A 26,777-nucleotide genomic window follows, 5' to 3' on the forward strand; every position below is an offset into this window, starting at 1 on the left:
CCAGCATGCCTGTGGGTGGAGCCTTGATTCCAGCCCACTTCTGAGTCACCCCAGAACCCACGAGCTCAGCACACCTCCGGGTGAGCCAAACCACTCTCTGAGCCTCAGATTCCCTATCTGTAGAATGGAGTTGCTTTTATCCGAATAATGAGGATTACTGAGAAGCAGAGTGCTCTGAGAGAGAGGAGGGGCTGCATGCTAAGCCTTGGGACTGCGGCCCCGTGTGGGGATGATGGAAGGGGAGGCCAGAGGTCCTTGGCATCCAGAAGAGGCTGGAGGGAACCCAGCTGAGACCCTGGGCCGGCTGCATTCAGAGGATCCCTTTGGAAAATTGGATCCATTTTCCCAGCAAAATGGAGGTGGCGATCTCGTTTCCCAGAGCAGCAAATTGAATCCAGTGAAATGGATAGGAAGGGCTGGCTCCCGAGCTCAGCCTTCTGCAGCTGCAGAACGAGCATCCATCCTGTGCAGCAGCAGGTGCAGTTAACGATGAGGTCTAGGCGGCCCCTTTCAAAATCCTGCCTGTGCTGATCAGTTTGGCCACAGGGTTCTCGTTCTGTGGGGCTCTGATATCCCTTGGATGCGGAAAGTGGGGGACAGGACCATAAAATGGTCAGCTGAGTGTCGTAAGGGCTGGAAGGCTGCAAAGAGAGGTCTGAGAGCTGGCATTTGAGCTGGTCTTGCAGAACCAGCTGCTTTTGGCCTGGTTGGGGGAGGGAGGGAGGGGACACCGCGGGTACATGTGGAGGGTGGGAAAACCGGCCCAGGGGAGGAGATGAGGCTGCTGGCAGGGCCAGAGATGAGCATCTCCAGCACTAAAGTGAGGGATTACAGGCTTGTGCTTCTGTACAAGTGCAATAGGAAGCCACAGAAAGCTTGTGAGTGGGGGAGTTACAAAGTCAGTTCTGGGGTAAGCACTTCTTTGTTCTAGGATTGGTGGGGCTTGGGGATGGTGTTGGCCTTATCCACTGTCTAGAAATCCTTGAACGAATGAAATGATGTCTAATCTGATCTAGGGGGGATGAGTGCTCCAGTGAGGGGGGTGCTCCCAGAAAACGAGAGGCATCTCTGCAAGGTGGGAGCTCAGAGTATGTGTTGACCAGTGGTTACAGAAGAGTTTTAAAGAGCTGGGACTGTGGAGCCAGAGGAGGGACAGGGCCAACCAGTAGAGATGCCAGGCCAGAAAGAGAGGACAAGACTTGGGGTGTCCAGCTGGCCATGGGGATGAGGGGGGAGGGGACGAAGGCGATTCCCATGGGTCTGCTAGGGGACAGGAGTGGACGGTGTGGTTATGGAGGTCAGGGCACCCAGAAAGAGGAAGAGCTTTTAGGGAGAAAGGGGGATTCTGTTTGGGAGTGAGTAGGAAGGGCCTGTGGGCCCTGGGTCGGGGGAGAAAGTTGCAAGCACAGCCTGAGGCTGGCGGGTGGGGTGGAGGCATCTTTAGGAAGCCCTGCATTTTTGGAGGTAGAAGCAATGGCGGCCAGTTGGCCCTGGCAAGTGGGGAGATGGCAGAGCCTTCATGGGGTCAGGGAAGGCCGACAGGAAGATAGGAGCCTTGTTCTGGGATATTGGGAATGCAGTGCAAACCGGAGAAACATGCAAGGGCAAACATTTGGAAAACAGCTTGAGACAGAGGCGGGAACTGGAGGGCATCCATTTGAGAGTGTCTGGGCGTTGCCAAGGAGGGTGTCCAGCCAGAGGGGCCATTCCAGCCAGGGCAGGGTGGACATGTCACGAGAGGGTACCCAGAGATGGATGGTCTCAGCCTGCCCAAGGTCACTCAGCAACCTAGCCGGGCTTGCGGATCCTCCCCGTGGCGCTGTGCCCTTGACCCTGGTGTACAGTGGTCGTCCTCCACACCTGGTCACTGCGCTCAGCCTCTGCCGCCTGTGAATGGGTCATCGCCATGCTGCTGTTCATCCTCTTTGGCCTCTTTGCGGTGGACTTCTCCAGCCTGGACGGCTGCACCCTGTGTCTCCAGCCGGGCCCTGGCAGCCTGAGCTCCCCGCCGGCCTCCCCCATCTCCCTGAAGGTCCAGCACTGAACACCTGGTCAGCGTAGCATCTTCGCACCTCCTGTCCCTGCCATCTGGTTCCGCCCCTGCAACCAAGGCCACCCAGGAAGCGAGAGGCCAAGGCCAGCCAGCCATCCCTGATCAAGGATATTTATTATTATTATTATTAATTTTTTTTTTTTTTTTGCCGCTGGCGGAATCAGAGACACGGACGCAGGCAGGATCACGCGAAATCAGAATTCCTTCCAGAGAGCAAATCCGTACAGAAGGTCGTGGGGAAGGGAGAAGACCAGGGAAGGGGGGCCCAGGAAGGGGGAGTTGGGGACACAAGGACAGATGGCCCTGTCCGTCCGGATCTGCTAAGCCACCCCAACCAGACCCCATCCCTCCCCCACCCCACCCCACAGAGAGATTGATCAATAAATAAAATAATAAATTAATCAATAAATAAAATAGAAACGGCTCCCCCCCAGTCCCCCCAGAACCACCCCCGTTGGGCACGGCCCCCTGAGCCCTATCCCTGCAGGGCAAGGCCGGGTTTGTTGTGTCTCCCCCCTCCCTACGTACTCCTTGGGCCCTATTTACAGATTCACAGTTGGGGGGCAGGGAAGGGGGGTGGAGGGGGCGCCCCTCCTTTCCCGGCCCCCTGGGGTCAGGGTAGGGGGGTCCCGTTGGTGGCCAGGAGCTTCTTGTCCTTAGGGGGGCCTCGGCGGGGAGAGCTGGTCAGCTCTGGGTCTGGGCGGCCGGGCGGGGGCTGCAGGCTTCGGGGCGGGGTCCCGGCAGGCCGGGTCTGGGCGCCATTCTTCTCGTCTGTGGGGGAGGAAGCGATCTGGCTTCAGGAACCCCAGGGGTACCGAGCCCAGGGATGTGCTCCAGCAGGGGAGGGGGCTGCCAGGGGTCACACACGCCAGCAACTAGGCCTGGCTTCCCTAGACCAACAAGGCACGTGTCCCAGGCACCCCCAAACCTAAGGCTTTGGAAGCCAGGCCATGCCCCAGTGAGACCTGGCTGGCCCAGCTCAGGAGACATCCTCAGAGACTCTGGCTACAGCACCGTCTGAGTTCCCCGATCATGGCCAAAGGGCCCCATTACTTTCCACTGGTTGTTAACGGGGCCCAGCGGAGCCCACAGCAGATGGTTTGGGGGTCTCAGGCCCTCCCAGCTGGGCCTGCATGACTGCGGTTATCTTTCTGTGGGGCCTCACTGCCCCAGACTAGGGGACTGCCATGCAGTAGTTTCTTTAGGGCCCAAAATAGTACCTGTAGCAGAGGCCAGCCCCTTAAGAGACACTGATTGCTGGAGGCCTTGTTGCCATAGCAACCAATGGAGCTCCCCCATTGCCCCATTCCCCTTATAAGGCATGTGGCTCGGGCCCTGGGTGTCTGTGGGTCCTACATGAATGCATGCCCTTTTAGGAACTCTGGTTGTCAAGGCCAGCTTTCCTTGGCAACCGGGTCTGGAGAGGTTCAGGGGGCCTTCCTCACTTCTGGTTGCCCTGGGGAACCAGACTAACAGAAGGCAGAGTTTCTCCAGCTCCCTACTACTGAGGCCCTTCCTCCAGGAGCCTTGGTGTTAGCCTGCTTGGCCTGTGCGGGACCTCTGACCTCCAGGACTGTATGATAATAAATTGATGTTTGAACTATGGAGTTTGTTGTTTGTGACCCTGGCCTCGCTGATCCCTGGCTGATAGGGAATTCTGCTCCCGAAGACCGGGGCTGGTGGGTGAAGGGAAGCCCCTTCCCCCTGGAGCACAGACCTCGCCTGCGCCCGGGGGGACGCCCAAGTCCTTGAAAGCCAGGCCCAGCGGGGTCAGAAGAGTCTGAGCATCTGCAGAGAGGATGACCAGCTTGTCCCGGTTTTAGCACTGAAACTCCTGCATCCTGAGCAAACCAGGATGGCCGGCCACCTTCCTCCAGAACACAGTTCAGGAGCCTCTGTTAGCGGAAAGCTCCGCTACCTCCGAGACAGAGACGGGTCATCCCCTTAGGGGTCCCTGGAGGTCCCCTCCCTGGTGAGGCCTTCTCAGGCTCAGGATGGCCTGGTTCCCTCGGAGCTCAGGCCCCAGCCTCTCTGGGAACCTGCTCCCAGCATTGCAGGTAGGACCTAAGGGCGACAGCAGGTGGGCCCTGCTGCCCCACAGCTGAAGCCTCGCCAGCAACACCCCCCCCCCCCGCAGCACCTGGCCACCAGGAAGTCTCCCCTCCGCCCCACGGGTGCCCCAAGGTGTCTCCCACCTGCCAGGGCCTGCACGGAGGGCTGGTCATGAGTGCTCAGCAGCTGAGCCTGGATGGTCTCTACAACCCGCTTGAACCGACGGCTGGGACCTGGAAGGGGCAGGGAAACAGACTGATGAAACAAAATCCAGATTTTACAACAAGACGAGAAACTTCAAACACAACCATTTTCTCTGCCGGTTTGGGCCTCCTCCCTCCCCTTTAGTGTGTGCTGTGCACCTGCATTAACCACACCTGCTGAGGAGGTAACCTTCTTAATCTTGTCAGGGGCCACGAAGACCCATGACCCACTACTCGCCTTGTACCTGGATTGTGTAAACTGTCAATAACACGTCATTTAACGTACAGCCCTCTGTCTCAAAAATTTATATAACTGTGGTTTGGCCTCTAATGGCGGAACAGTCTCGGAGCTTTCTGAGCGGCCATTCCTGGGTTATAGTCCTCACTTTGGCTTGAATAAAGTTTTCCACTTTTTTCTTAGATTGACCGATTAACTTTTTCGTTGCCTTGCATGGCGTAGCCGGCAGGATATGAGAGACACCCACCAGAGGGCACCTGGAGTCTACTGGAACCAACACTAAGTACCAGCATGGGCCCATTGGGCCCCCCCAGCTTCTCGGTACTCCTCAGGTGTTCTCAGGGGTTCTGACGAGTTCTCCTGATAGCTGGATCTTGTTGTTTGAGTGATGATCCTGAAAATTTTATTCGAGCTGTTTTCACTTAAGACTTGGAGTTTTAAGGGGCACTGGTGTATTCCCTAGGCAGGACCTGGGGGTCTGGGCAAGAGGCCCAGGGAAACATAGGTGGCTGGGTTTTTGTTAAATTTGGCTTGAATGGAAAACTTCCCTGGTAGTCCAGTGGTTAAGACTCCTTGGCTTCCACTGCAAGGGGGCGTGGGTTCGATCCCTGGTCGGGGAACTAAGATCCTGCATGGCCCCCGGTGAGGCCAAAAAGTAAAAAATAAAATAAAATAAATAAATTTGGCTTGAATTGAAAAAAAAAAAGTTGCCATACGGTCTGAACAAAACTGTTGCTAGTGGAATGAGAGACTGAATTATTCAGCTCTTAAGAAAAAGGGAGACCCACCATAACCATTAAGTAAATACTGCTCGTGGAGGTGTGAGGGGGGATGGGCCACAGAGGCTGATAACCTAGAACTCCGAGCACCTGTGATAGTTTTAGGCTGTCGCAGGGAGAAACCGAGACAGGTAAAAGAGTCGAAGTAACCCACGGGTAACTCCTTGGGGAGCTAGACTCAGATGCAGTGCACATGCAATCCACCACACTGCCCTCAGAAAGTTGTTTAGATCATATTTCATATCTGAATTAGGCTATTAGACATTAGGCTGAATTAGACATTAATAATGGGAAATTGTGCCTCAAAGGCCAAACAGCTCCCGTTCAGACAGCCACCAATGGGAATACCAGCTGGGCTTATGTATGTTTGCAACTACTTAATTGGAATTAAAGGAAATCTGTCCTGAAATGGCCAAGATAGGCTTCTTTTCGGTTTTTTAAAAAAATATTTATTTATTTATTTGGCTGCACTGGGTGTTAGTTGCGACACGTGGGATCTTTTAGTTGTGGCATGCGGACTCTTAGTTGCGGCATGTGGGATCTAGTTCTCTGACCAAGGATCAAACCCGGGTCCCGTGCATGGGAGCACAGAGTCTTAGCCACTGGACCACCAGGGAAGTCCCCAAGATGGGTTCCTTTAAGCACCCCAAAACTGATTTTTCATGCGCAGTAAAACCCTGCAGTCTCCTGGACCTCTGTCCACAGGGTCTACTGGAAACAACAGTAGTTAAGAGTTTTTCTCTTTTTTAAAATTAGGTTAGCAGGGGAAAATATTTGTAGCGCTAGCTTCTAGGAGCTTTTGAATTGGGAAAACTTCTAAACTGTAAAATTTTAGAGACCTCTCATCTTATTTTCCTATTTTTATTCATATTTAGAATTTTGAAAGTCTTCAAAATTCCAAGATAGCCTCATTGACAGGCTTCTCTGGTGGTCCAGTGGTGAGGACTCAGCACTTTCACTGCAGGGGCCCGGGGTTCGATCCCTGGTCATCCCTGGTCGGGGATCCCGCAAGCTGTGTGATGTGGCCAAAAAAAAAGGTCTCATTGAAAGATATGTTGCAGAAGGCTAATGAAAGATCAGTGATATAAAAGGTAACTAAAAGGTACCTAAAACTTTACTGCTCCCCTCTATCCTCCTTCATTTGAGTACTTATTTTAATAATCCTGTCTGAAGTGCCTGTCCACTCTGATGACGCCATTAAATGGTTACCTTTAGAAATGGGACCACCTGAGGCTGTAGGTGAGCCTCTTCAGATCAAAGGCCTAACTGACTGGCCCCAGTTAAAGGATTTCTTAAAACCCAGGGAGGGTGCTCAAAAGTGTTAGTAAATGGATTACCAAGATGGGAGGCCACCGGTGTGACTAAACTGACCACAGCTGAAATTAGGAGCCTGATAGCAATATGGCGGGTGGGGGGGTGTCTTCTCACCTAAGCTAAACGAGGGAAAGTAAAACATTCCAACATAGGTTGAATGGGTATGTCAGTCCTTTGATCAGACACTGAGGTGGCCACCCAATTCTTTAGGAATTAAGAACTGTCCTTGTTTTACAAATCTAGTCTTTACAGGACCAGAGGTGCGGCTCCAGAAACAATCCGAAACCCACCCATCCTCTTACCACTCCCAAAACCTTCCCTCTTTATGCTAAGAGGCTTGTTAAGTATTGGAAAAAAAAAAATTCTGGCCTTAAGAGAACAAAGTCCTTCTAGGAGAACTTGCCTTTCTCCTCCTATGCCTTTGATATGCATATATTCCACCTGGTCTCCTCCAGGAACTCTTAATTCCACCATCTTTTTAAAATGCAAATTTCAGGAAAGGTAACTCTTATAAAAAGAAAGAACAAAAGGGAGACAGGGAATTTGAATCCAACCTGTTTTGTAACGGATGGGTTTTACATTATTGTAACTGATTGATGGCTGACATTTTGGAATGGCAACTGTGGGGTGTCTGTGTGTTTGTATGCGTCTGTCTGTGTGTTTGTATGTATCTGCATATGTGTGTTGAAAACGTGTTATTGCCAAAATTAGTTTGTAAGTGAAAATTACACTTACAAGGAAAGGAAATTAGGCACTTATATAGATTCTCAGAAATAGAAAAAAACTAACCCCAATGACTTTCAGATTTGCGTGAACTGGGAAATATTGAGTATAGCAGTAATATCTGGTACTAAATTTAGCTGAAGCTTGTTGCATTAATTAATACAGACATGTCTTTAGAGTCATCAGCGTTAAGTGTAATATTTTTATTGTACCTAGGTTTACTAGAAATGAAATAAATGAGATATTATTCCTGTTACAAAGTTTGTCAGCAAGAAAAATAACTAGATGTGATGAAACTTTTCAGTAAATAAAATAGACGTAAATGAGATAAGCACTTTTAGGTAAACTTTTTAGGAAAAATTATGTTTTGGGAATGTCTATCTAAAGTAGTGTCTCCAGATTTTGATAACTTGAAACTTCATGGAGTTTTGCTAAATTAAGTTAAACTACAGAAATCCATTGAATATCCAAATCCTTTCCAAATAAGATACTGGAACCGTAATTACTGAATATACGCTTCCTTTTACAGAGAAACTAAAGGTAATTAGGACTATTAATAAATAGGGTGGATGCCACACTAAGACATTTTCTGTGGAAAAAAAAAAACTTTTTCTAGAAACTATAAACAGTATTTATAAGTTTGCTAACCTATGGGATGCTAATGTAAAAGTTCATACTTGCTTACTACTTAGTTTGTGCTAGAAACTAAGTTTTAAGGTTAAGAATTATGCATATGTAACTAAAGCTACCAAAATAAACGTTTCAGTATGCAAGAAAAATGGAAGGCATGTTTTCAGTAAAAGACAGTATAAAGAATGGAAATACCTTTTGTTAAGGGAAAAGAAACCCCGAGGAAAAAGTTTTGTGCATGTTCAGGACTGGCTAAGATTAAATTGAATTTAATTAAGTAAATGAATTTTGTATTATTATTTATGGCCACACCGTGCAGTTTGTGGGATCTTAGTTCCCTGGCTAGGGATCAAACCCAGGCCCTCGGCAGTGGAAGCACCGAGTCCTAACCACCGGACCGCCAGGGAATTCCCGTAAATGAATTTTAGTATTAAAGTGTTACAAAACCTGAATTTGGTTTTCTCTCTATTAAGAGGACAAAGTTTTCTGAAAATATTGATCTGCTTTTGAAAACAGATTGTAAAGTTTCTTTAGTGGTAATCTGTTACAACTTTCAGTATTTGCTTTTGAAATCTTCTTTGTGACTTTGGTTAAGTGAATACAGTGACCTATGTCCTATTTGACCAATTGTTGTGAAATCTTTTTGATTTTTTTATAATTAATTAATTTATCTTTGGCTGCGTTGGGTCTTCGTTGCTGTGCACAGGCTTTCTCTAGTTGCTGAGAGCGGGAGCTACTCTTCCTTGTGGCGCGCGGGCTTCTCATTGTGGTGGCTTCTCTTGTTGCAGAGCACGGGCTCTAGGCGAGCAGGCTTCAGTAGTTGTGGCACACGGGCTCAGCAGCTGTGGCTTGCAGGCTCTAGAGCACAGCCTCAGTAGTTGTGGTGCACGGGCTTAGTTGCTCCGCAGCATATGGGATCTTCCTGGACCAGGGCTCGAACCTGTGTCCCCTGCATTGGCAGGCGGATTCTTAACCACTGCGCCACCATGCAAGTTCTCTTTTTGATATTTTGACGAACTTTCCAAATATCAAATTCTAATCGAAGTTCTTTTGACCTCTAGCTAACTTTGGGATGCTTCAGAGAGGGCCCCTGGAGCATCTCAGAGAGAAATATTAAACTAATTAAGTTTATTTTGTATGTTAAATCACACGGAAAGCATTGTCAAATGAGAGGTTATAAAATTTCTTAGATTGTATCACACAGACAAATGTCATTAATATATATATTCTAGAAATTATATGGAATTCCTAAAAATCTGGTATGTCCTGATAAAATGTTATCAATCATAATTCTAGTAATTATTTTAAAACGTATGTCACAGCAGTAACAAAGGTCATTTGTCAATCGCATTGGAATCAGGTCTTTAACCTTGACTGTTAAAGTCTTTTGTCATTTATAGACAGTTATTGTTGTACTCTGATGCTTTTGCCAAAAAAAATGCTTAATTGTCAAGAAGATTCATAGAAAGGACTTTCTGACAAGTACACGTTTCTGGTAACTTTCAGATCATACTGCTGCATGTGTAAGAAATTAAAGCATGCTAATGGAAAACGTGGTGGCTTCATAAAACTGTTATGAAGGCTAAGGTCAAGAATCAGTCACATGGGACTGAGAGAACTGACGAATAATCGTTATAATTTGGGGGTTTTGTCTGAAATATTGCTGGTTTTTACTCTGTGTTTTCCAGACATAAGGAAACCCTTCCCCTCAACCTAATTATGACTTGACTTGCGGCAATTTGGTAAATTATTCCTTTATAAGCAGAATTGAAACATGTATCTTTTCTCTTTACCTGTTGTCTCTAGATTTAGGAAACTCTTAGGTTCCCAGCAGTTTTCTCAGGTGGATAAGGAAAGCCACCTCCTGACAGGTGCAAGAAGCCCAAAGTATTTTCGGGACCTCAAAAAGAGAGGAATTCATCCAAATACATAGATATCTCAGGTGGAATCTGTGACACATCTTTGGCATGGATTTCCTGGCCTCAAGAGGTTTTTTAAAAGTTCAATCTGAGGGACTTCCCTGGTGGTCCAGTGGTAAAGAATCCGCCTTACAATGCAGGGGATGCAGGTTCAATCCCTGGTCAGGGAACTAAGATCCCATATGCTGAGGGGCAACTAAACCCTTGTGCCACAACTACTGAGCTTGTGAGCCTCAACGAGAGAGCCCGCGTGCCACAAACTACAGAACCCACGCACTCCAGAACCCCGGGCGCCACATCTAGAGAAGAGAAAACCCACATGCCACAACTACAGAGAAGCCCGCTCTCTGCAACGAAGAGCCCACGCACCGCAATGAAGGATCCTGCATGCCTTAACAAAGATCCCGCTTGCTGCAACTAAGGCCGATGCAGCCAAAAATTTAAAAAAAAAATAAATAAATAAATCACTCTTTAAAAAAGGTCCATTTGAGAATGAATATATGTATATGTAAAACTCAATCACTTTGCTGTATACCTGAAACTAGCATGACATTGTAAATCAACTATACTCTTAAAAAAAAAAAATTCAATCTGAGATCCTTTATGAAAAGTTCCAGCACAGCCAATTTAAAACAGCTTATGTTTGGAATTCCCTGGCGGTCCAGTGGTTAGGATGCGAGCTTTCACTGCTGTGGACTCGGGTTCGATCCCTGGTCAGGGAACTAAGATCCCACAAGCTGTGTGGTGAGGCCAGAAAATAAATAAATAAATTGGGGCTTCCCGGGTGGCACAGTGGTTAAGAATCCGCCTGCCAATGCAGGGGACACGGGTTTAAGCCCTGGTCCGGGAAGATCCCACATGCTGCAGAGCAACTAAGCCTGTGTGCCACAACTACTGAGCCTGCGTGCCACAACTACTGAGCTGGCATGCCACAACTACTGAAGCCCGTGTGCCTAGGGACCATGCTCCACAAGAGAAGCCACTGCAGTGAGAAGCCCACACACCATAATGAAGAGTAGGCCCTGCCGGCCGCAACTAGAAAAAGCCCAAGTGCAGCAATGAAGACCCAATGCAGCCAAAAATAAATAAATAAAATAAATTTAGAAAATTAAATAAATAAATAAAACAGTTTATGTGGTCAATTAACCAGACTTATTTTGCAAACAAATTAGTCTTAATTTGGCTATATTTGGTAGAAATGAGAGTAATTTTAGAAAGAAAAAGATTACATTTCAGTGGATATTAAATTCTAGTTTCGTTAATTGAGGCCTGTATTTACTGCCTAATAATGAACATGCACAATGCAAGTGCAAGATAAAAGTGGCATAAGTTCTAGTGGACAACTTGGAATTGCCCTTTAGTCCACGCCAGACATCTTACTAGTACAACCCCCTAAAGGGAAAGAAATAACTTGGCTATTAAAACTCAACATCAAGGGACAGGATGGACTCAGGGCAAGTAAGCAACCACCTTTGCATCGAGCGACCAAATATTTGATCACCTAAGGCTTTCTGAAAGGCTGTTGCCCAGTTATAATCCTCAGTTTGCCTTGAATAAAATTTTCTCTTTTTTTAGATGGACTGATGTATTTTTTCATCAGGAAGACTGACTTGGGGCTGGGGACAGGGAAGGCGCTCCCACCCTGTAGAACTAGTCCCTCCACCCAGCAAATGACTCTTCTTCCTTGCCTCAAAATCTCCCTATTGGGGCTGGGCATAAATCCATGGTTTGCAAGTGGGACTAAGAAAGATTCGACTTAAAATAATGATGTGCGCTGTTTTCTATTTAAACGGGTTCTAGTTGAGGCCATGAAGACCCAGAAACGTAAGAAAAATAAATGGGAGGGAAAAAAAATCTTAACATTGAGAAAGTTCTGCATGTTAGTCTTTAAAGAAGAAAAAAAAAGAGCCATAGTTCATTTTGGTGATGTAATTCCCCAGTGCCCCAGAGCAGCTTGGTTAAAAACTCTAGGAACAAGCTCATCTCCCAGATGTGCCATGTTAAGATTGGTGGCAAGGACAACAAACAGAGGTATTCCTCATTATCCAAACTCTTGTTATCAGGACTCAGGGACCAAGTAGAATTGAAAGAAAGGAACTTCTGTGGTTTTCATCTCTTGTGCCAACACTTTTTTTTTTTTTTCTTGTGCCAACTCTTGATTGGTTGTGGCTGCCTGCAGCAGAGCTCAGCAGAAAGAAGTGTTGTGATCGATTGCTGATGTCTGCTCTGGGTGTAGAAATGAGTTTTGACAGCAGAGCACCACAGTCTTAATCTAGGAAAAGTCCAGTGCTTTGAGGTCAGGAGTCCTTGGCTGAGCCCCAGTTCCGTCACGGTCTGCAGTGTGACTCTGGCCAAGTCAATTTACCTCTCTGGGATGCAGTTTTCTTCTCTGTGAAACCTCAAAGGCTGCTGGGAAGCTTCAAGGAAGTAGTGCACATAAAGCACTTGGCATGTTGTGAAGGAGAAGATGTGGGGGGTCCGGGAGAGGACGGGGCTCACAGAGTCAGCACCATCTCCTCCTCCTGCTTGCTGCCCTCCTGGGCTGCTACCCTATCTCAGCTCTTTTGAGTATCCCACACACCAGGCTGGGGGCAGCTGCATCAAGGGAAACTTACCGGAGATGAGAGTAAAGGTGACAGAGTAGATGCCACCACCACCGCTGCCGTCCCGCCGGGGGGAGGGCTCTGGACCCTCAGAGGAGCTGATGTCCACCTGGAAGCGGACGGGCTTCTGGAAGACGGAGGGGCCACCACTGGCCTTGTACTCAGCCCTGAAGCTGGTCTGTGACAGCACACTATGACTCAGGCTGGGGATCTGAGAGAGGTGGGGGACAAAAGGAGGGGGTGATTTCAGCGACCTGACTCCAGGGGACAGATGAGCAGCCCTATGACCAGCTATGCCCAAGGAACTACCAGTCCCCTCAGCCACCAGGGAGAAAGAATAACAGGAAAGGCATTGGGAGGCCCCACTGTCCGCTGGGATTTGTAGTTTTCTCTACCTTATAAACAGGGCATCAGAGGACTGATTGAGCAACTGAATCCCGAGGTCATAAGGACTCTCATATCTAGTGCCAACCCCAGGCTCCAGAACCACATGACACAAACTTCTTCCTTCCTCCACAAACACTGGCTAAAGTCACATCTGCCTCAGAAACTTTAAGTCCCATGAGCCCCTAAAGCACAAAACCACAGGACCCAGTGGACAGCCCTAGAGTTCACTGGAAAAAGTAGTTCCTTTTGCCAATCTCAGACCTGGTGGTAGGGAAATGGCAAATCACTAGTCCTCGGTGGATGCTAATATGTGGGAAATTGTAATTCAGGATCCTGTTTCACCAATTCCAAGCCCCAGGGCGCAATAAACCTCTCCTGCCTCCATGCCCCCACAACGACCAAACCCAACTCGGGCTGGAAAACTACAAATCTCATGAGCCCCAGGTGGAACTCAGGCCAGTGCTAAGGTGGTGAACCCCAGAGGCTGCTGGGATTTGTAGTTCTGTGGCGGCGAGGTTGCACGGTGACCCAGGCCCCTCACCGACAGGAAGGCATGGACAATGTCCGCTTTGATGCTGCTGAGAGGTTTATCCTTTAGCACGAGGAATATTTGTTCTTCTTTGTCCAAGGATATGAAGTTCCCGAACCAGGAGCGTTTTGCCAGCCTGAGTGGGAGGGGATGGTTGGAGGTGGGTCGGGAGGGGGCTAAGGGAATGAAATCCCCCCTCCGGCCCCTCTTCCCTTCCTTGTCAGACTCACTCTGGAGAGGACTCTGGCGTCAAACTGGACATCTCCTCGGCAGTGGGGACTGGGGAGGGGAGAACATGGTCAACACATGTCCATCATCCTGGTGTCCAGCACACAGGCCAGCAGTATCCTCCAACCAGAGGTTCCAGACCCCAGAGTCTATTCACTTCCCAGCAGCTAAACCCCAAATGGCACAGGCATGATGTTCCCTCTAGGGATGGGCCCCTGGTTAGGCCACGCCTCCCGAGGTGAGGCTTGCTAGCTATGAGCCAATGGGAAGGTAAGCCAGAGCACTGAAGGGGGCGTGCCTTTCAGACGAGCTCCTCCTCCAGAGTTGGAGGCCCCGCCTCTTCTCTCCCCAACACCTGAATCTCTGCTCACAACAGCATCTTCACCTAGGATGTGTGAGTCCAGGCCGCCAGCCTCTTCCTTCCCAGGGACCCAGATGTTAGACCCCAGCTCCCACCCCCACATTAGGACTCAGGAGTTCGCATCCCCAACCCCTTCACCCCCGAAGGACCTCCATACCCTGCATCTTGCGCCGGTGAAAGCGTGGGGAGCCCAGGAAGCTGTTGCGGATGGAGTTGAGACGACTCCTCCAGGCGGCTCCCCCGACGCCACCGCCGGGGCTGGGGGGCGGCGTTGTCCCTGGGGTCCCAGTGGGGCTGGCCCGGGGCGTGTGCAGGGGCGAGTGCAAGGGGGTCCCCCCGGAGGAGCGTGGGGAGCCTGGGGGGCCGGGCAGGGGTGTGGAGCGGGCACTGGGGGGAGGGGGCTGCTCCCCGGCGCCCCCACCCCTGGGGCCCCGAGAAGGCAGCGTCTGCGTTTTGGAAGTCGGTGAGCCCCCACCCCGGGCCTCATCTCCAGCGGGCTCCGGTGAGAAGGAAAAGACCGGACTCTGCAGAGTGGTGGAGTCGGGTGAGAGGGTGGACTCAACTCTCAGGAGGCTCTAGGCCCACTAGCACACACTCACAGAGGTGCACCCCAAAGCATGCTGGAACTTGTAGTCCAATTATTTCCCCCAACCCCCATTGTTGCGGGGGAGGGCAGGGACTTTTTCTATCATGCTGACTGTAAACCCAGCAGTGACTAGTACCCAGTAGGCGCTCAACTAGCTTTTGATAACTGAATAAATGGAACCCTTCAGACATACTGAAAACGCAATCCTGTTAAGGTTGGAAATGGCCAATGGACTAAAATAGTAATGAGGCCTTGGGTCTTTGGCCCTTTAGGGGCAAGGAGGCATCGTCCCAAGACTTCATGGGAGTTGTAATTTCTGCTGTTTCATCTTTGCTCCACAGTGTCTTCACCCCCTTACCCCTTCTTAATCCATTTGGGACCTGGCCTTACCCTTGGGCTGCTCAGAGGGCTGGATGACAGACCAGTGGAGGCTCCACTGACACTACGGGATCTGTTTTCAGGACAGATTAAGAAAAAAAAAATCAGGTGGGAGGGTTTCAGAAGGCTCAGATGTCCTCTCCCTTCCACAGTCCTTTGAGATGAGGAAATGAGGGCCAGAGAGGGGAGGAGACTTGTCCCAATCACACAGCACCTTTGAGGTGGGTATGGGGTTAGAGCCCTGAACTCCCTCTCCACCCAGGGCTGTGGATCCCACTGGAGGGGCAGAGGTTCCCACCTCTGGCTGTGCTGGGCCATCTCCAGGGCCCGTCGGGTGGGCACTGGGGAGCCACCACCCCCGGCATCCGTGATGCTCAGGACTTCCATGGACTTCCGCTCTGGCCGCCGCTTCCCGTGACGGCTCAGCATGGGGGAATCCACACGCTTCCGGGGTGGGTCTGAGGGCCGAGAGTTTCAACACAATCAAAAGATACACTGGTCCAGCTGTACATGGCACTCGTACACATGGGGAAACTGAGGCTCAGAGTGGAGAGGGGTTTTGACAAAGGTCACAGAGCAAGTCAGGGAGTCTAAACGCAGAAGCTCAAGGCCTGCAGCCCTTTCTTCCCTCAGGAATCTGGGGTCTGGACTCCGAGCCTTGCCCTTCTCACCAACATCATTCCGAGGAGGTAGGTCCTGGTCCTCACAGCTGGGATACCGCTCCTTCCGATCCAAAAGCAGATAATATATCATCTTTTCTTGGTTCTCCCTATGGGGGCGGGGGGGGGATGGGCGGGTAGGAAAGCACTGGGGTCAAAGGTCAGGCCCCAGAGATGGTCTCATCCCCTCCCTATGTCTGTGGCTCTGTGGGGCTCAGTCCACTCAGTTTCTCTGTCTACGGTTCCATTCTCCTAGGTATCAATAGGATTGGTCCCTTTGTCTCAGTATACATCTCAGCCTCATTTTACTCAACGTTAATAATAATTATGCTAACACCTGAGCACTTACTATATGTAAGCACTATGTGAGGCACTAAGTTGGCCTCAGCATCTATTAATACTTTTCAGCATCGTTTCTTTTTCCCACTGGTCCTACCACCCCCTCCAGGTTCCCCCTAGAATAGCTCCTCGGGGGAGCTTTGAGCCACACCCTTTCTAGTGGCCTGGACCTCCCCATCAGGGGAGTCTGCAAGTGTGCAAGGCTCCGGCGCGCCCCCTGCCGGCTGTCGGGAGAGCTGCAGCAGTTCACCCCATGTGGCCAGGGTGTTATGTGCTAGAGTGAGGGGGTCTTACTCCTCGCTGCGGAGCTCGCGATGCAGCCGTTCGCGGTCCCTGAAGCAACCCAGTGAAGCCATGCTCTCCAGGACATCAGGGTCCAGCTCTCCGTTTGATGGCAGGCTCCGCATGGCCACCCGGCGGCCTGGGGTTGGCTCCAGGCATGGGTCTGGCTCGTGTTTCCCGCCCCTGGGGAGAAGAATTATAGCGAATCGGGCATCTCCTTCAGCGGAGACTCAGGGGTCCCGGGTCCCAGCCTGCTCCTTTCTTGGGAACCCAGGAGTCCGGGCCCCGGTCTCTCCCCCCTCACACCCAGGAGTCCAGGCCCAGGAGTTCGGCCCCAACCTCTTCTCTACATGTCTTCCTCCCCTAGGACCCAGAAGTTCGAGTCCCTAGCCCCTCCTTATTCAAGACCCTCGGCATTCCGCCCCCTAGCCGGCTCTCCTGCTTTGGAACCCACGATATTTGGGGTCCTCTCCCTCCGCCAGGGACCCAGCTGTCCAGTTCCCCCATACTCACAGGTACCAGGGATGTTTCTGAATTTGCTCCAGCTGTGAGGGGCGTGGGTCGTAGAGAAGCAGAAGTGAGATCACTTGAACACAGTAGGCACGCAGTGAAAGTAGACTGGGTGATGTTGGGGGTCCCTAACGTGCCCCTCCCCTCCCCTTTCCCCCAACCAAGGGCAATACGACAGCACGACAGCTCGTCTCCCCCTAGTGGCAGCTGTGCGGCGCATTCTGACTACTCCGGACCGGCCGGGCTACAGGTCCCGCATGCGCAGTGGCAACCTGCCCCGCTCCGCTCCGCCTCGGAAGGGCCGGTAAGCGCATGCGCACTCCCGCTGTGTGTGTGTCGGGGCAGGTGGGCAGGACCCCAGGGCCAGGGCTCAGCCAGCGATGCCCCTCCCAGCCGTCACCCCAGGGACTGACGGGCAGGTCTAGAAATCCATCCTCGTGACTCCCCTAGGGATTCTGTCCCCACCACCCACTGTCCCTCCATCCCCGCCCCCCCCCACCCCCACTCACGCTGAGCCTTTTCTCCGGCTCCACTTCGATCATCCCCCTCAGGAGGCTCTGGCAGTCCGGAGGAATGAAGTGGGGCATGTGGAAGACGCCCCGTTTCACCTTCTCCAGCAGCTGGCGGAGGTTGTCATCGTCGAAGGGCAGAGCCCCCTGTGTGAGGAATAACAGACCCCTCACACACAGAGCTTACGAGAGCTTATTCCAGGCGAATGCCTAAGCGCCTCACACGCATTGACACATTTAGTCCTCACCGCAAGCCCCAAGAGTTAGGGAGCTATTACTATCTCCACTTTGCTGGTGGGGAGGCTGAGGCACGGAGCCATTCAGCAATTTGCCCAAGACCATCTAGCTCTGAGTGGCGGAGCAGGGATTTGACAATGGGCAGTCTGGCTCCAGCGCCTAAGAGGCTGGGGCCGCAGCTTGGAGGCTGTCCTTTAAAAACATGCTTCTCGGGCTTCCCTGGTGGCGCAGTGGTTGGGAGTCCGCCTGCCGATGCAGGGGATGCAGGTTCATGCCCCGGTCCGGGAGGATCCCACATGCCGCGGAGCAGCTGGGCCCGTGAGCCATGGCCACTGAGCCTGCGCGTCCGGAGCCTGTGCTCCGCAACGGGAGAGGCCACAACAGTGAGAGGCCCGCGTACCGCAAAAAAAAAAAAAAAAAAAAAAAAAACATGCTTCTCCCAGGGAGTTCCCTGGTGGCCTAGTGGTTAGAATTCTAGGCTTTCACTGACATGGCCCAGGTTCAATCCCTGGTCTGGGAACTAAGATCCCACAAGTTGTGGCAAAGTAAATAAATAAATTTAAAAAAATGAAAACATGCTTCTCCCTAGTTTCAGGAGGGGTAATCTTCATTCATTTAAAAAAAGTGAGCGTCCATTACAGGTCAAGGATCTAGGAGTGAACAAAGCAAGCCCTTGCCCTCCTACAGTTTACACCCCAGAGTGAGAGAGGCTGGTGAGGGAGCTATATAGTGATGGAGTGATTGAGGTGACACTGGAGCACAGACTAGGATGAGAGAGGCCTATGGGAATCTGGGAGTGTAGCAAGTTGAGTGGTGTGCCCCAAAAATTCATGTCTACCAGAACCTCAGAATATGACCCTGTTTACAAATAGGGTCTCTGCAGGTATAATTCCTTGAGGATCTGGAGGTGAAATCGTCCAGGCATTAGGGTGGGCCCTAAATCCAATGCCTTGAAGAGAAGGGGAAATCACAGAGAGATATCCCTCAAGGAGTTACACACACAATGACAACTCTGTTAGCTGCCAGGAAGGAGATAGCCTACCACAAGGAAATCTGACCACATGGGGGGAGTGAAGGGGGCCAGGGTAGCCTTCCTGGAAGGGCGACAATTGAGCTGAGAGCTAAAAGAAGTCTAGTATTAACTAGGTGAGCAACCAGGCTGGCAGGGATGGAAAAGCAGGTGCAAAGGCCCTGTGGTAGGAGCTGGGCTGATATTCCCCAGTCTGGTTCTATTAATCATTACAGTACCGTAATCAGGATCAGTTAGTAAACAGCCACTTTCCCAAGCGCTCCAAGTCCTCCTGGCTGCCCCATCCCTTTCCGGGGGACCCGCCTGGGCTATCTCACAGTTCTGTGACTGAACAGTTAGCTCCAGGCACAGAGAGGGGTGGCCCCAGGATTTTGCTCTGTTGGTGAATACCCCCACCTTCCTGGTACCAGTTAAATATTTGGGAAACAACCCCTGAGGTGAGGATGGAAGTAAATGTTCTGTGCTTCCACCAGGCAGGACTGTTCTAGAAACGGGGCAGGAGAGGTGAGGAGCGCCTTACCACAAGCAGGGCGAACAGGATGACTCCACAGCTCCACATGTCCGCCCGGCGGCCATCGTACTTTTCCCCCTGGAAGGGAGAAGGGCCAGCCATGACGTTCATCTCTCCCAGGCTCCCTCAGCTCCTCTCTCCCCTCCACCTGCTCCTCACTCACCTTAATCACTTCTGGGCATGCATAGTGAGGGGACCTGAGAGAGAGAAAGGTGGTATGAGCTTCTGGCCAGCTTCTGACACCCTCCCTGGGGCGTAGGAGGCCGGGCCCCCACTCACCCACAGCTGGTCTCCAGGAGGCTGTCCCCCACCTGCAGGGACGCCATGCCGAAGTCCGCGATGCGAATGTTGTTTTTCTCGTCCAGAAGCAGGTTCTCAGGCTTCAGGTCTCTGTGGCTGAGACAGGACGGTGGGACTCAGGCCTCTGCCCTCTTCCCGGAAGCTAAGGCCCCATTCACTATTCTCAGAGGGGGACATGTCTGGAAACTTCTAATTAGGGACGTTTTCAAGCATGCCCCGAGGTTGGAACGAGAATATAGGAAGCCCCATGTACCCACCCACTAGCTTCACCCATTATCAATTCGGGGCAAATCTTCTCTTATGTCCATCCCTACATATGCTCTCCTTCCCCCACTGGACGATTTTGTAAGAGACCCCACACAGCGTATCATTTTATCCACCAATATTCGAATATGTGTGAAGTGAGATATTTTGAGGTAAGCAGGCAGATGATACTGAGCCGGTTCTTAAAACATTCAAATATTTCAATACCGAATAATAAAAAAAAATACTGCCACCCCAAGCCCATCACTGGTCCCCCCCAACCCACCCCGGGGACAAACTCCTTAGGATGTAAGGGTTAATGTCTGGGGGAGGTGGGGTGGAAGATTCTACAGTTTCTCTTGGAAGTGGTCCTTAACTGGGTCATACTTGTTAAATCTGTTGACTATCGCCCTCTGGAGGCCAGTGTTTTTAATGTCAGAGTCTAGACACTTAAGGTGTTGGCAAGTTAAATGGGCTGCTTTTTCATCACCAAGCTTTACTCCCAGGTCTCAGCCCCTCCACCCTGATCCCCATACCAGAGAGGGAGGTGTGCAAACAGATGAGGCTGAAAGATGAACTGGAGGCATCTATTTTGCACCTTAATTAATCATTAAAATGTTGCATATTGAATATCTTGTTTTGAGAGCTGAAAGCAATTCAATGAGGAAAGGAATATCTTTTCATATGGACATTTTTTTTTTTTTCTTTTGCGGTACGCGGGTCTCTCACTGTTGTGGCCTCTCCCGCTGCGGAGCACAGGCTCCGGACGCGCAGGCTCAGCGGCCATGGCTCACGGGCCCAGCCGCTCCGCGGCATGTGGGATCTTCCCGGACCAGGACACGAACCCGTGTCCCCTGCATCGGCAGGCGGACTCTCAACCACCGCGCCACCAGGGAAGCCCTTATATGGACGTTTATATGCAAAAAAAAAAATGACCCTCAACCTTTACCCCATACCATATACAAAAATTAATTCAAAATGGATCTCAGAAAAAAAAAATGGATCTCAGGCCTAAATGCAAGAGCTAAAACTATACAACTTCTAGAAGAAAACACAGGAGGAAACCTTTGTGACCTTGAGCTGGGCAAATTTTTTTTTTTTTTTTGGCTGCACCATGCAACAGGCGTGATCTTAGTTCCCTGCCAGGGATTGAACCCGTGCCCCCAGCAGTGGAAGTGTGGAGTCTTAATCACTGGACCGCCAGGGAAGTCCCTGGGCAAATATTCCTTAAATAGGAAAGCAAAAGCATGAATTGTAAAAGGAAAAAAATCAACAAACTGGAATTCATCAAAATGTAACACTTTTGCTTTTCACAGGATATTGTTATAAAAATGTAAAACATGTCACAAACTGGGAGAAATTACTTGAAAAATACACATTTGATAAAAGATTTGTTCTTAGAATAAGTAACTCTTAGGAGTTATTCCTAGAATTATCCCTTGTCCTGGAATAAAGAACTCTTACAACTCAGGAACAGAAAGACAAATAACTCAATTAAAAATGGGCAAAGGATATGAACAGATGTTTCTCCTAGGAAGATATACAAATGGCCGATAAGCACATGAAAAGATGTTCTACATCATTAGCCATCACGGAAATGCACATCAAAACCACAATGAGATACCACTTCACACCCACTAGGATAGGTATAATCAAAAAGTCAGATAATAACAAGTGTTGGCAAGAGATTGGAGCCCTCAGAGACTGCTGGTAGGGATGTTGGATGATACAGTTGCTTTGAAAAAGGGACTGGCACTTCTTTAAAAGGCTAAACATAGAGTTCTCATAATTCCCTGGCTGTCCAGTGGTTAGGATTCCGTGCTCTCACTGCTGAGGGTCTGTGTTCAATCTCTGGTTGGGGAACTAAAATCCCACAAGCCACACGGTGTGGCCAAAAAATAAAAAAATAAAATAAAGAGTTCCCATGTGACCCAGCAATTCGAATCCTAGGTATATACCCAAGAGAATTGAAAACATAGGCACACGCCAAAACTTGTATGTGAATGTTCATATGTCCATATTATTCATAATAGCCAGAAAGAAGAAACAACCAAAATGTCCATCAACTGGTGAATGGATAAATAAAACATGGCATATCCATACAATGGAATATTACTCAGTCGTGAAAAGGAATGGGGTGTTGATACATACTACAACGTGGATGAACCTTGAAAACATTTTGCTAAGTGAAAGAAGCCAGCCACAAAAAGACTACATATAGTATGATTCCATTGATAGGAAATGTCCAGAATAGGTAAATCTGCAGAGATAGAAAGTAGATTAGTGGTTACCTAGGGCTGGGGGTGGGGCAAGGTGACTGCTTAGTGGATACAGGGTAGTGATTTTTGGGGTGATGAAAATGTTCTAAAATTAGGTAGTAGTGATGCACAACATTGTGAACATATTAAAAACTACTGAATTGTACGCTTTAAAGGGGTGAATTTTATGATGTGTGAGGTTTTTTTTGTTTTGTTTTTTGGCCGTGCCGTGGGGCTTGTGGGATCTTAGTTCCCCAACCAGGGATCGAACCCATGCCCCCTGTAATGGAAGCACACAGTCCTAACCAATGGACCGCCAGGGAATTCCCTATGATGTGAGAGTTACATCCCAATTTTGAAAAAGGGATAAAAGATTTATTTGGGGGCTGCAGGACTCTGGCTTCCAGTCAGCCTGCTATGTGCTCCCAAGGGCCTGCCTTCTGGGCAGCGCTCATTCCGGCCTCCCCTCAAGCTGCCCCCTCACCAGATGGAGTAGCTATGGCAGAAGTCCAGCGCTGACACGATCTGGCGGAAGAACTTCCGGGCCTCCTTGGGGGTCAGTCTCCCCTTCTTTACCAGGTAGTCGAACAGCTCACCTCCAGACACGTGCTCCAGAACCAGGTACCTGGGGGACATGGAGGAGGCAGAGGGCTGGAAGGGGCATGTGGAGGACCAAAGAGCCTGGTCTCCCTCTTCCAAAAGCATAAGACCTCAATCCCATTGGCCCCTCGAGGCAGAGAATCCCAATTCTCATGAGTCCCTGGGAGGAGGAGGCTCCAGTTCCCATTAGCCTCTGGGAAGCAGAAACTCAATTCCCATTAGCCCTGGTCAGCATGTCAGTTTCAGGGGTCAACACTTTGACTACTTGTCCTCAGGAGACAAGGCAATTCCATTAGCACCTGGAGGTCAGAGATCCTAATTCTCATAGGCCCCTAGGAAATAAAGCCCTGTATTTCCATCAGCCTCTGGGAAGCCAAAGTTCTCATTCTTATTAGTTTCTGTGATGCAGATAATGGAATTTTAATCTATTTTTGGATAATGATATTTGCAGTGTGTACCAAATGAACAGTCAACATCTGTGAGCTAAAGCCTACAATTCCCATCAGCCCCTGGGAGGTAAAGACTCCAATTCCCATCAGTCCTTGAGAGAAAGAGACACTAATTCCCATCAGCCTCTGGGAAGCCAAAATTCAATTCCCATCAGCCCTGGGCAGCACAGACTCCCATGTCAACTTCAGGAGTATTAATACTTTGACTCCTAGTTGTTTCAGGAGATAAGGCAACTCCATTAGCACTTGGAGGAGACCCCCAATTCTCACAGGACTTTGGGAAACAAAGACCCCCACCCCAACCCCTACCTACTCCCATTACCCCCTGGGAAGCCAAGCCTCTTATTCCCATAAGCCTCTGGGATGAAGAAACTTGAATTCTCATTAACTCTTGGCAAAAACGATTGCCTTGTGCACCAATCTAAGTCAATTTCTGTGAAGTAAAAGACTACAATTCCCTTCAGCTCCTGAGAGGTTAAAAACTCCCAACTCCCATAAGCCTCTGGGACATAGAGGCTTCTAATTCCCATCAGCCACCTGGATTCTAAACACTCCAAATCCCATCAGGCTCTGGGAGGCTAAACCTCTAATTCCCATCAGCCCCTGGAAAACAAAAGCTCAATTTCTATGAGCTCTTGGAAAACTGAGGTTCCTCTGTGAAGCACAAACTCCCATGGGCTCTCCCTCCCCACAAGGATGGTGGAATCAGGGACAATGGCCCCTCCCCGCCGCCACACCTGGGGAAGGCTGAGGGAAGCCTGAGGACTACAATTCCCATGAGCACCTGGGGCTGGCCAGCCTCCTTCCTAGGGAAATCCACCCTAGCATCTGATGGGTGCTGGAGTTGGTTCATCCTGGGGACTGCCTGGTGGGGGCAGGGGGTTGTCCCCTCTCTCGCTGCCCAGTCCAGCTGTCCCTTGGGTCACCAGAGTCCAGACAAAGGTCTATTGTCTGGAGTCCGGACAGCTGGACCCCACCCCCATCCTAAGGCGAGTAATCAACTTTGAGATGCAGACTTAGAACTCCCAGGAGACCATTGTTGGGGTGTCCAGTCATAGCACCCAGAGTTATGCTGGGGGATGAAGGGAGCCTCCAATGCTCCAGAGAGGGGGTTTGGGAAGAGGCCTGGGGCTTTGCTAGGCCCCATTGCCCTAGCAAATAGGAAAGGGATCTGCCCTTAGCAAATTGGGTCTGGCTGAGGGCATCAAGATGATCCAGTATCGAGTGTTCCCTGCAGCACAGTAGGCCAAGGGACTGGGGCTGGAGAGGAAGGGGGAGGATCAGCCTGTGTCCCCCACTCGGGATGGCTCAGGCTTAGCTGTCCTGTTGCTGGGGCACAATCGGCCTGTAGCCTCAGGCCAGCTCAGTGTGGGAACAAGGAGTGTTAGGAGTGTGTGTGTGGGGGGGGTTGTCCTTGGGCAGTAAGGAAGGGACTGGGCCTTCAGTGGCCCAGCCAGGAGAGGTCAAGTTTCCCCAGGCCCCTCCACGCTTTGTTTCTGGAAATGTCCCCCACTAGGAACTTGGGGAGGGTGCATGGGGGGCTGGGTGTCTATAAATACCTACAAATATTTCTTGTTCTCGTAGACGTCGTGGAGCTTGAGGACATGTGGGTGCTCAATGAGCTTCAGGATGGCAATCTCCCGCTCCACCTGGGGGAAAAGGAATGGAGGTCAGCCTTGCCTCCCTCCCTGCCCCCAGCCCCAAAGGGTCCCCTCTTCCCCCAGCACACAGACACACCTTCATCAGCACCGACTCGGACAGCTTCTCCCGGTTCACGATCTTGATGGCAACCTTCTGGCCCGTGATGCAGTGGACCCCGAGTTTAACCAGACCTGGGGGATAGGGATTGAAAATGTGGGGTGCGCTCCCAGGGCATTCTCCCCACCTCTGACTCCTAAGCCCCCCTTGCCACCCCGTTTCCTCTTTCTTCCCCTGCTGGCTGTTTAACAGTGGCCTGAATCACTCTCACCTGAACGCCTGGGGGCTGACAGCCGCCATTCCCACCAAACGCAATTCTCTTCCGGCTCCCTGTTGCCCAATTCTGTTCCTTCTGATTGTCCGTCCACCTACCTGCCTCCCCCTCCCTCCACAGCTACCCTCGATTTAAGTTCCTCTCTCCACATAGTCTTGCCTCGTTGAATCTCCGTAGTTTTGTCTCCTCCAATCTGCCTCCTTCAAACAAACCTCTCTCTCTCTCAACCCATCACTTCCTTGAATTCTTTGCCCTTTACTCTTCTGGAGATGCCATGTCTCCCAAGGAATATAATCTTACGATTGTCCCCTTCCCAGACCATCCTCCTCCACCTCCTCTCAAACCCTGACCTCTTAATCCCCTTCTTTGACCTTCTTTTAATAGCAGCTGTAGCTGGAAGCATGCACACCCCAAGGGTATCCCCACTCCCCAAGGGTAAGCCCCAAAGCCACAGATCCAGGAGTCCCAGCCCCCAGCCCCTCTTCCCTCAGACCCCCAAGTCCAGGCCCATGGCCCCTTCCGCCCCCATAACTCAGGAATTCAGGTCAGCAACCCCTTCACACTTTTTGCACTAGGATATGGAGTCTGATCCTCTCCCAGCCCTGACCCTCAGCTCCATAGAGATCCTGGACCCAATCCTGAACCTCGTACCCAGAACACAGGTGTTCAGCTCCTGTCTTACAGCCACCCACCTCCCACCTGGCAGGAAAGAGGTTACAGAGGTTTAGCAACAGTGAAAGATGACCCCCCCAATCCACAGCCACTCCTGAGGGATTTGCCACTTGCATCGACCTTTCCACCTCTCCATTCCCAGTCCCCACATTGAGCCAGCATGTCGGAGGAGGGGCAGAATGCTGTGGACCTCATCGCCCCAGCTTCAGTCCCCCGTAACCCCGACAGAGGCCCTCCTAGGCCAGAGGACAGTGCAGAGAGAAGCAGCTTCCTGAGGCGCACCCCCATCCCAGCACCTCACCCCGGCCTGCGGCTGTACTGCACCAAGGACCTCAGCTCCCGGCCCAGACCCTGGCTGCAGGCCGAGGCCCCTTTCCCACTGTGGCTCGGACCCCCCCCAACCTCTGTCCTCAAAGGGTGGGAGCCTCTGGGCCCCAGTAACTCCTCCCAGGAGTCCAGGCCCCCAGCTTCCTTCTCCCCAGGACCCCAGAGTCTGAGCCCTCACCCCCCTCCATCCTAGACACCCGGCAGTCTGGACCTCAAGTCCCTTCTCTGTGAGGGACTCAGGGGTCTGAGCGGCCAGCCCTTGCCCTTTGAATACCCATGAGTCCCACCCTCTGCCCCCTATCTCCCCTCGCCCCCGCGCCAGGTGTCCCCTCCCCTGACTCACCTGTCTGTCCTTTGCCCAGCGTCTTCTCCAGCCGATAGGGGCCCACATATTGGGCGTGCTGGGGTGGGTGTGGGTGTGCGTGCGGGAGGTGGTAGGCAGGGGAGCCCCCGCCCCCCTCCTTGCCCCCGGACGACATGATGCCCTTGGTCCCGGCCCGACCGGCCCCCCGGCCGCCCCCCTTGCGGCCGGTCGCCCCGTCCCTCCGGTGGGGGCCGGCGACCGCTCCGTCCCGGCCCCCCCGGCTGCCCCCCACCTCTCCGGGGGTCCCCAGGGGGCTGGGCTGGGCCCCCCCCAGTCGGCGGGCCGCGGAGCTGGGGGAGGGGGGGCTGGCCCGGGGGGGTCAGGCCCCGGGAGTCAGCATGGCCCGGGGGGGCTGCGCGGCCCCCCCTCCCCAGCCCGTCCCTGGCCGGCCCCCCCCTGCCTGCGCCTCCCCCCGCCGGGGGGGTCTGAGGTGCGGGCCGGCGGATGCTGCAGGCCGAGGTCCCCCCCGCCCCCCCACGCGCCCTCTCTCCTCCGCCTCCTCCTCCTCTCCGCCTCCCCCCCGCCACCTCGT

At 51.4% G+C, this 26,777-nt stretch overlaps 2 protein-coding genes across 3 annotated transcripts in view; one reads left to right on the plus strand and one right to left on the minus strand.

Moving 5' to 3' along the window:
* The window catches only part of TMEM150B (transmembrane protein 150B), a 5,689-nt gene extending 3,487 nt beyond the window's left edge, over window positions 1–2,202 (plus strand). Inside the window, exon 6 of the mRNA XM_060000590.1 lies at window positions 1,838–2,202. Within this exon, the coding sequence (XP_059856573.1) occupies window positions 1,838–2,044 (207 nt within the window). The 3' untranslated portion in view covers window positions 2,045–2,202. The remainder of the gene's footprint in view (window positions 1–1,837) is intronic.
* On the minus strand, window positions 2,149–26,682 carry BRSK1 (BR serine/threonine kinase 1). Of its 2 annotated transcripts, XM_060000436.1 has the most exons (19): window positions 26,225–26,682; window positions 24,648–24,742; window positions 24,474–24,559; window positions 22,346–22,486; window positions 19,340–19,456; window positions 19,224–19,257; window positions 19,070–19,138; window positions 17,283–17,429; window positions 16,777–16,808; window positions 16,276–16,446; window positions 15,655–15,752; window positions 15,282–15,441; window positions 14,996–15,056; window positions 14,177–14,543; window positions 13,661–13,709; window positions 13,443–13,566; window positions 12,527–12,725; window positions 4,249–4,338; window positions 2,149–2,824 (listed from the first exon to the last, which is right to left on the minus strand). In XM_060000436.1, exons 1-19 carry the CDS (start codon window positions 26,358–26,360, stop codon window positions 2,667–2,669), a joined length of 2,334 nt encoding a protein of 777 aa, XP_059856419.1. In that variant the 5' UTR covers window positions 26,361–26,682; the 3' UTR covers window positions 2,149–2,666. The 2 variants fall into 2 exon arrangements, with proteins under 2 accessions (XP_059856419.1, XP_059856420.1); XM_060000437.1 differs by lacking the exon at window positions 26,225–26,682 and having other exon boundaries at window positions 24,470–24,559.
* Between the last annotated feature and the right edge of the window lie 95 nt (window positions 26,683–26,777).

This window comes from Delphinus delphis, chromosome 20 (genome assembly GCF_949987515.2).
Source record: "Delphinus delphis chromosome 20, mDelDel1.2, whole genome shotgun sequence".
Classification (NCBI taxonomy): Eukaryota; Metazoa; Chordata; class Mammalia; order Artiodactyla; family Delphinidae; genus Delphinus; species Delphinus delphis.

Bases quoted from the DNA above. Each gene is read 5' to 3' on its own strand.
- BRSK1 (XM_060000436.1), bottom strand. From the start codon at position 26,360: ATGTCGTCCGGGGGCAAGGAGGGGGGCGGGGGCTCCCCTGCCTACCAC. The intron at 16,809-17,282 runs GTGAGTGGGGGT...CGCCCCTCACAG, and splicing joins AGCCGGAGAAAAGGCTCAGC to CTGGAGCAAATTCAGAAACA. The intron at 12,726-13,442 runs GTGAGGGGCCTG...CACCTCTCTCAG, and splicing joins TTGTCCATGCCTTCCTGTCG to ATCCCCAGCCTGAGTCATAG.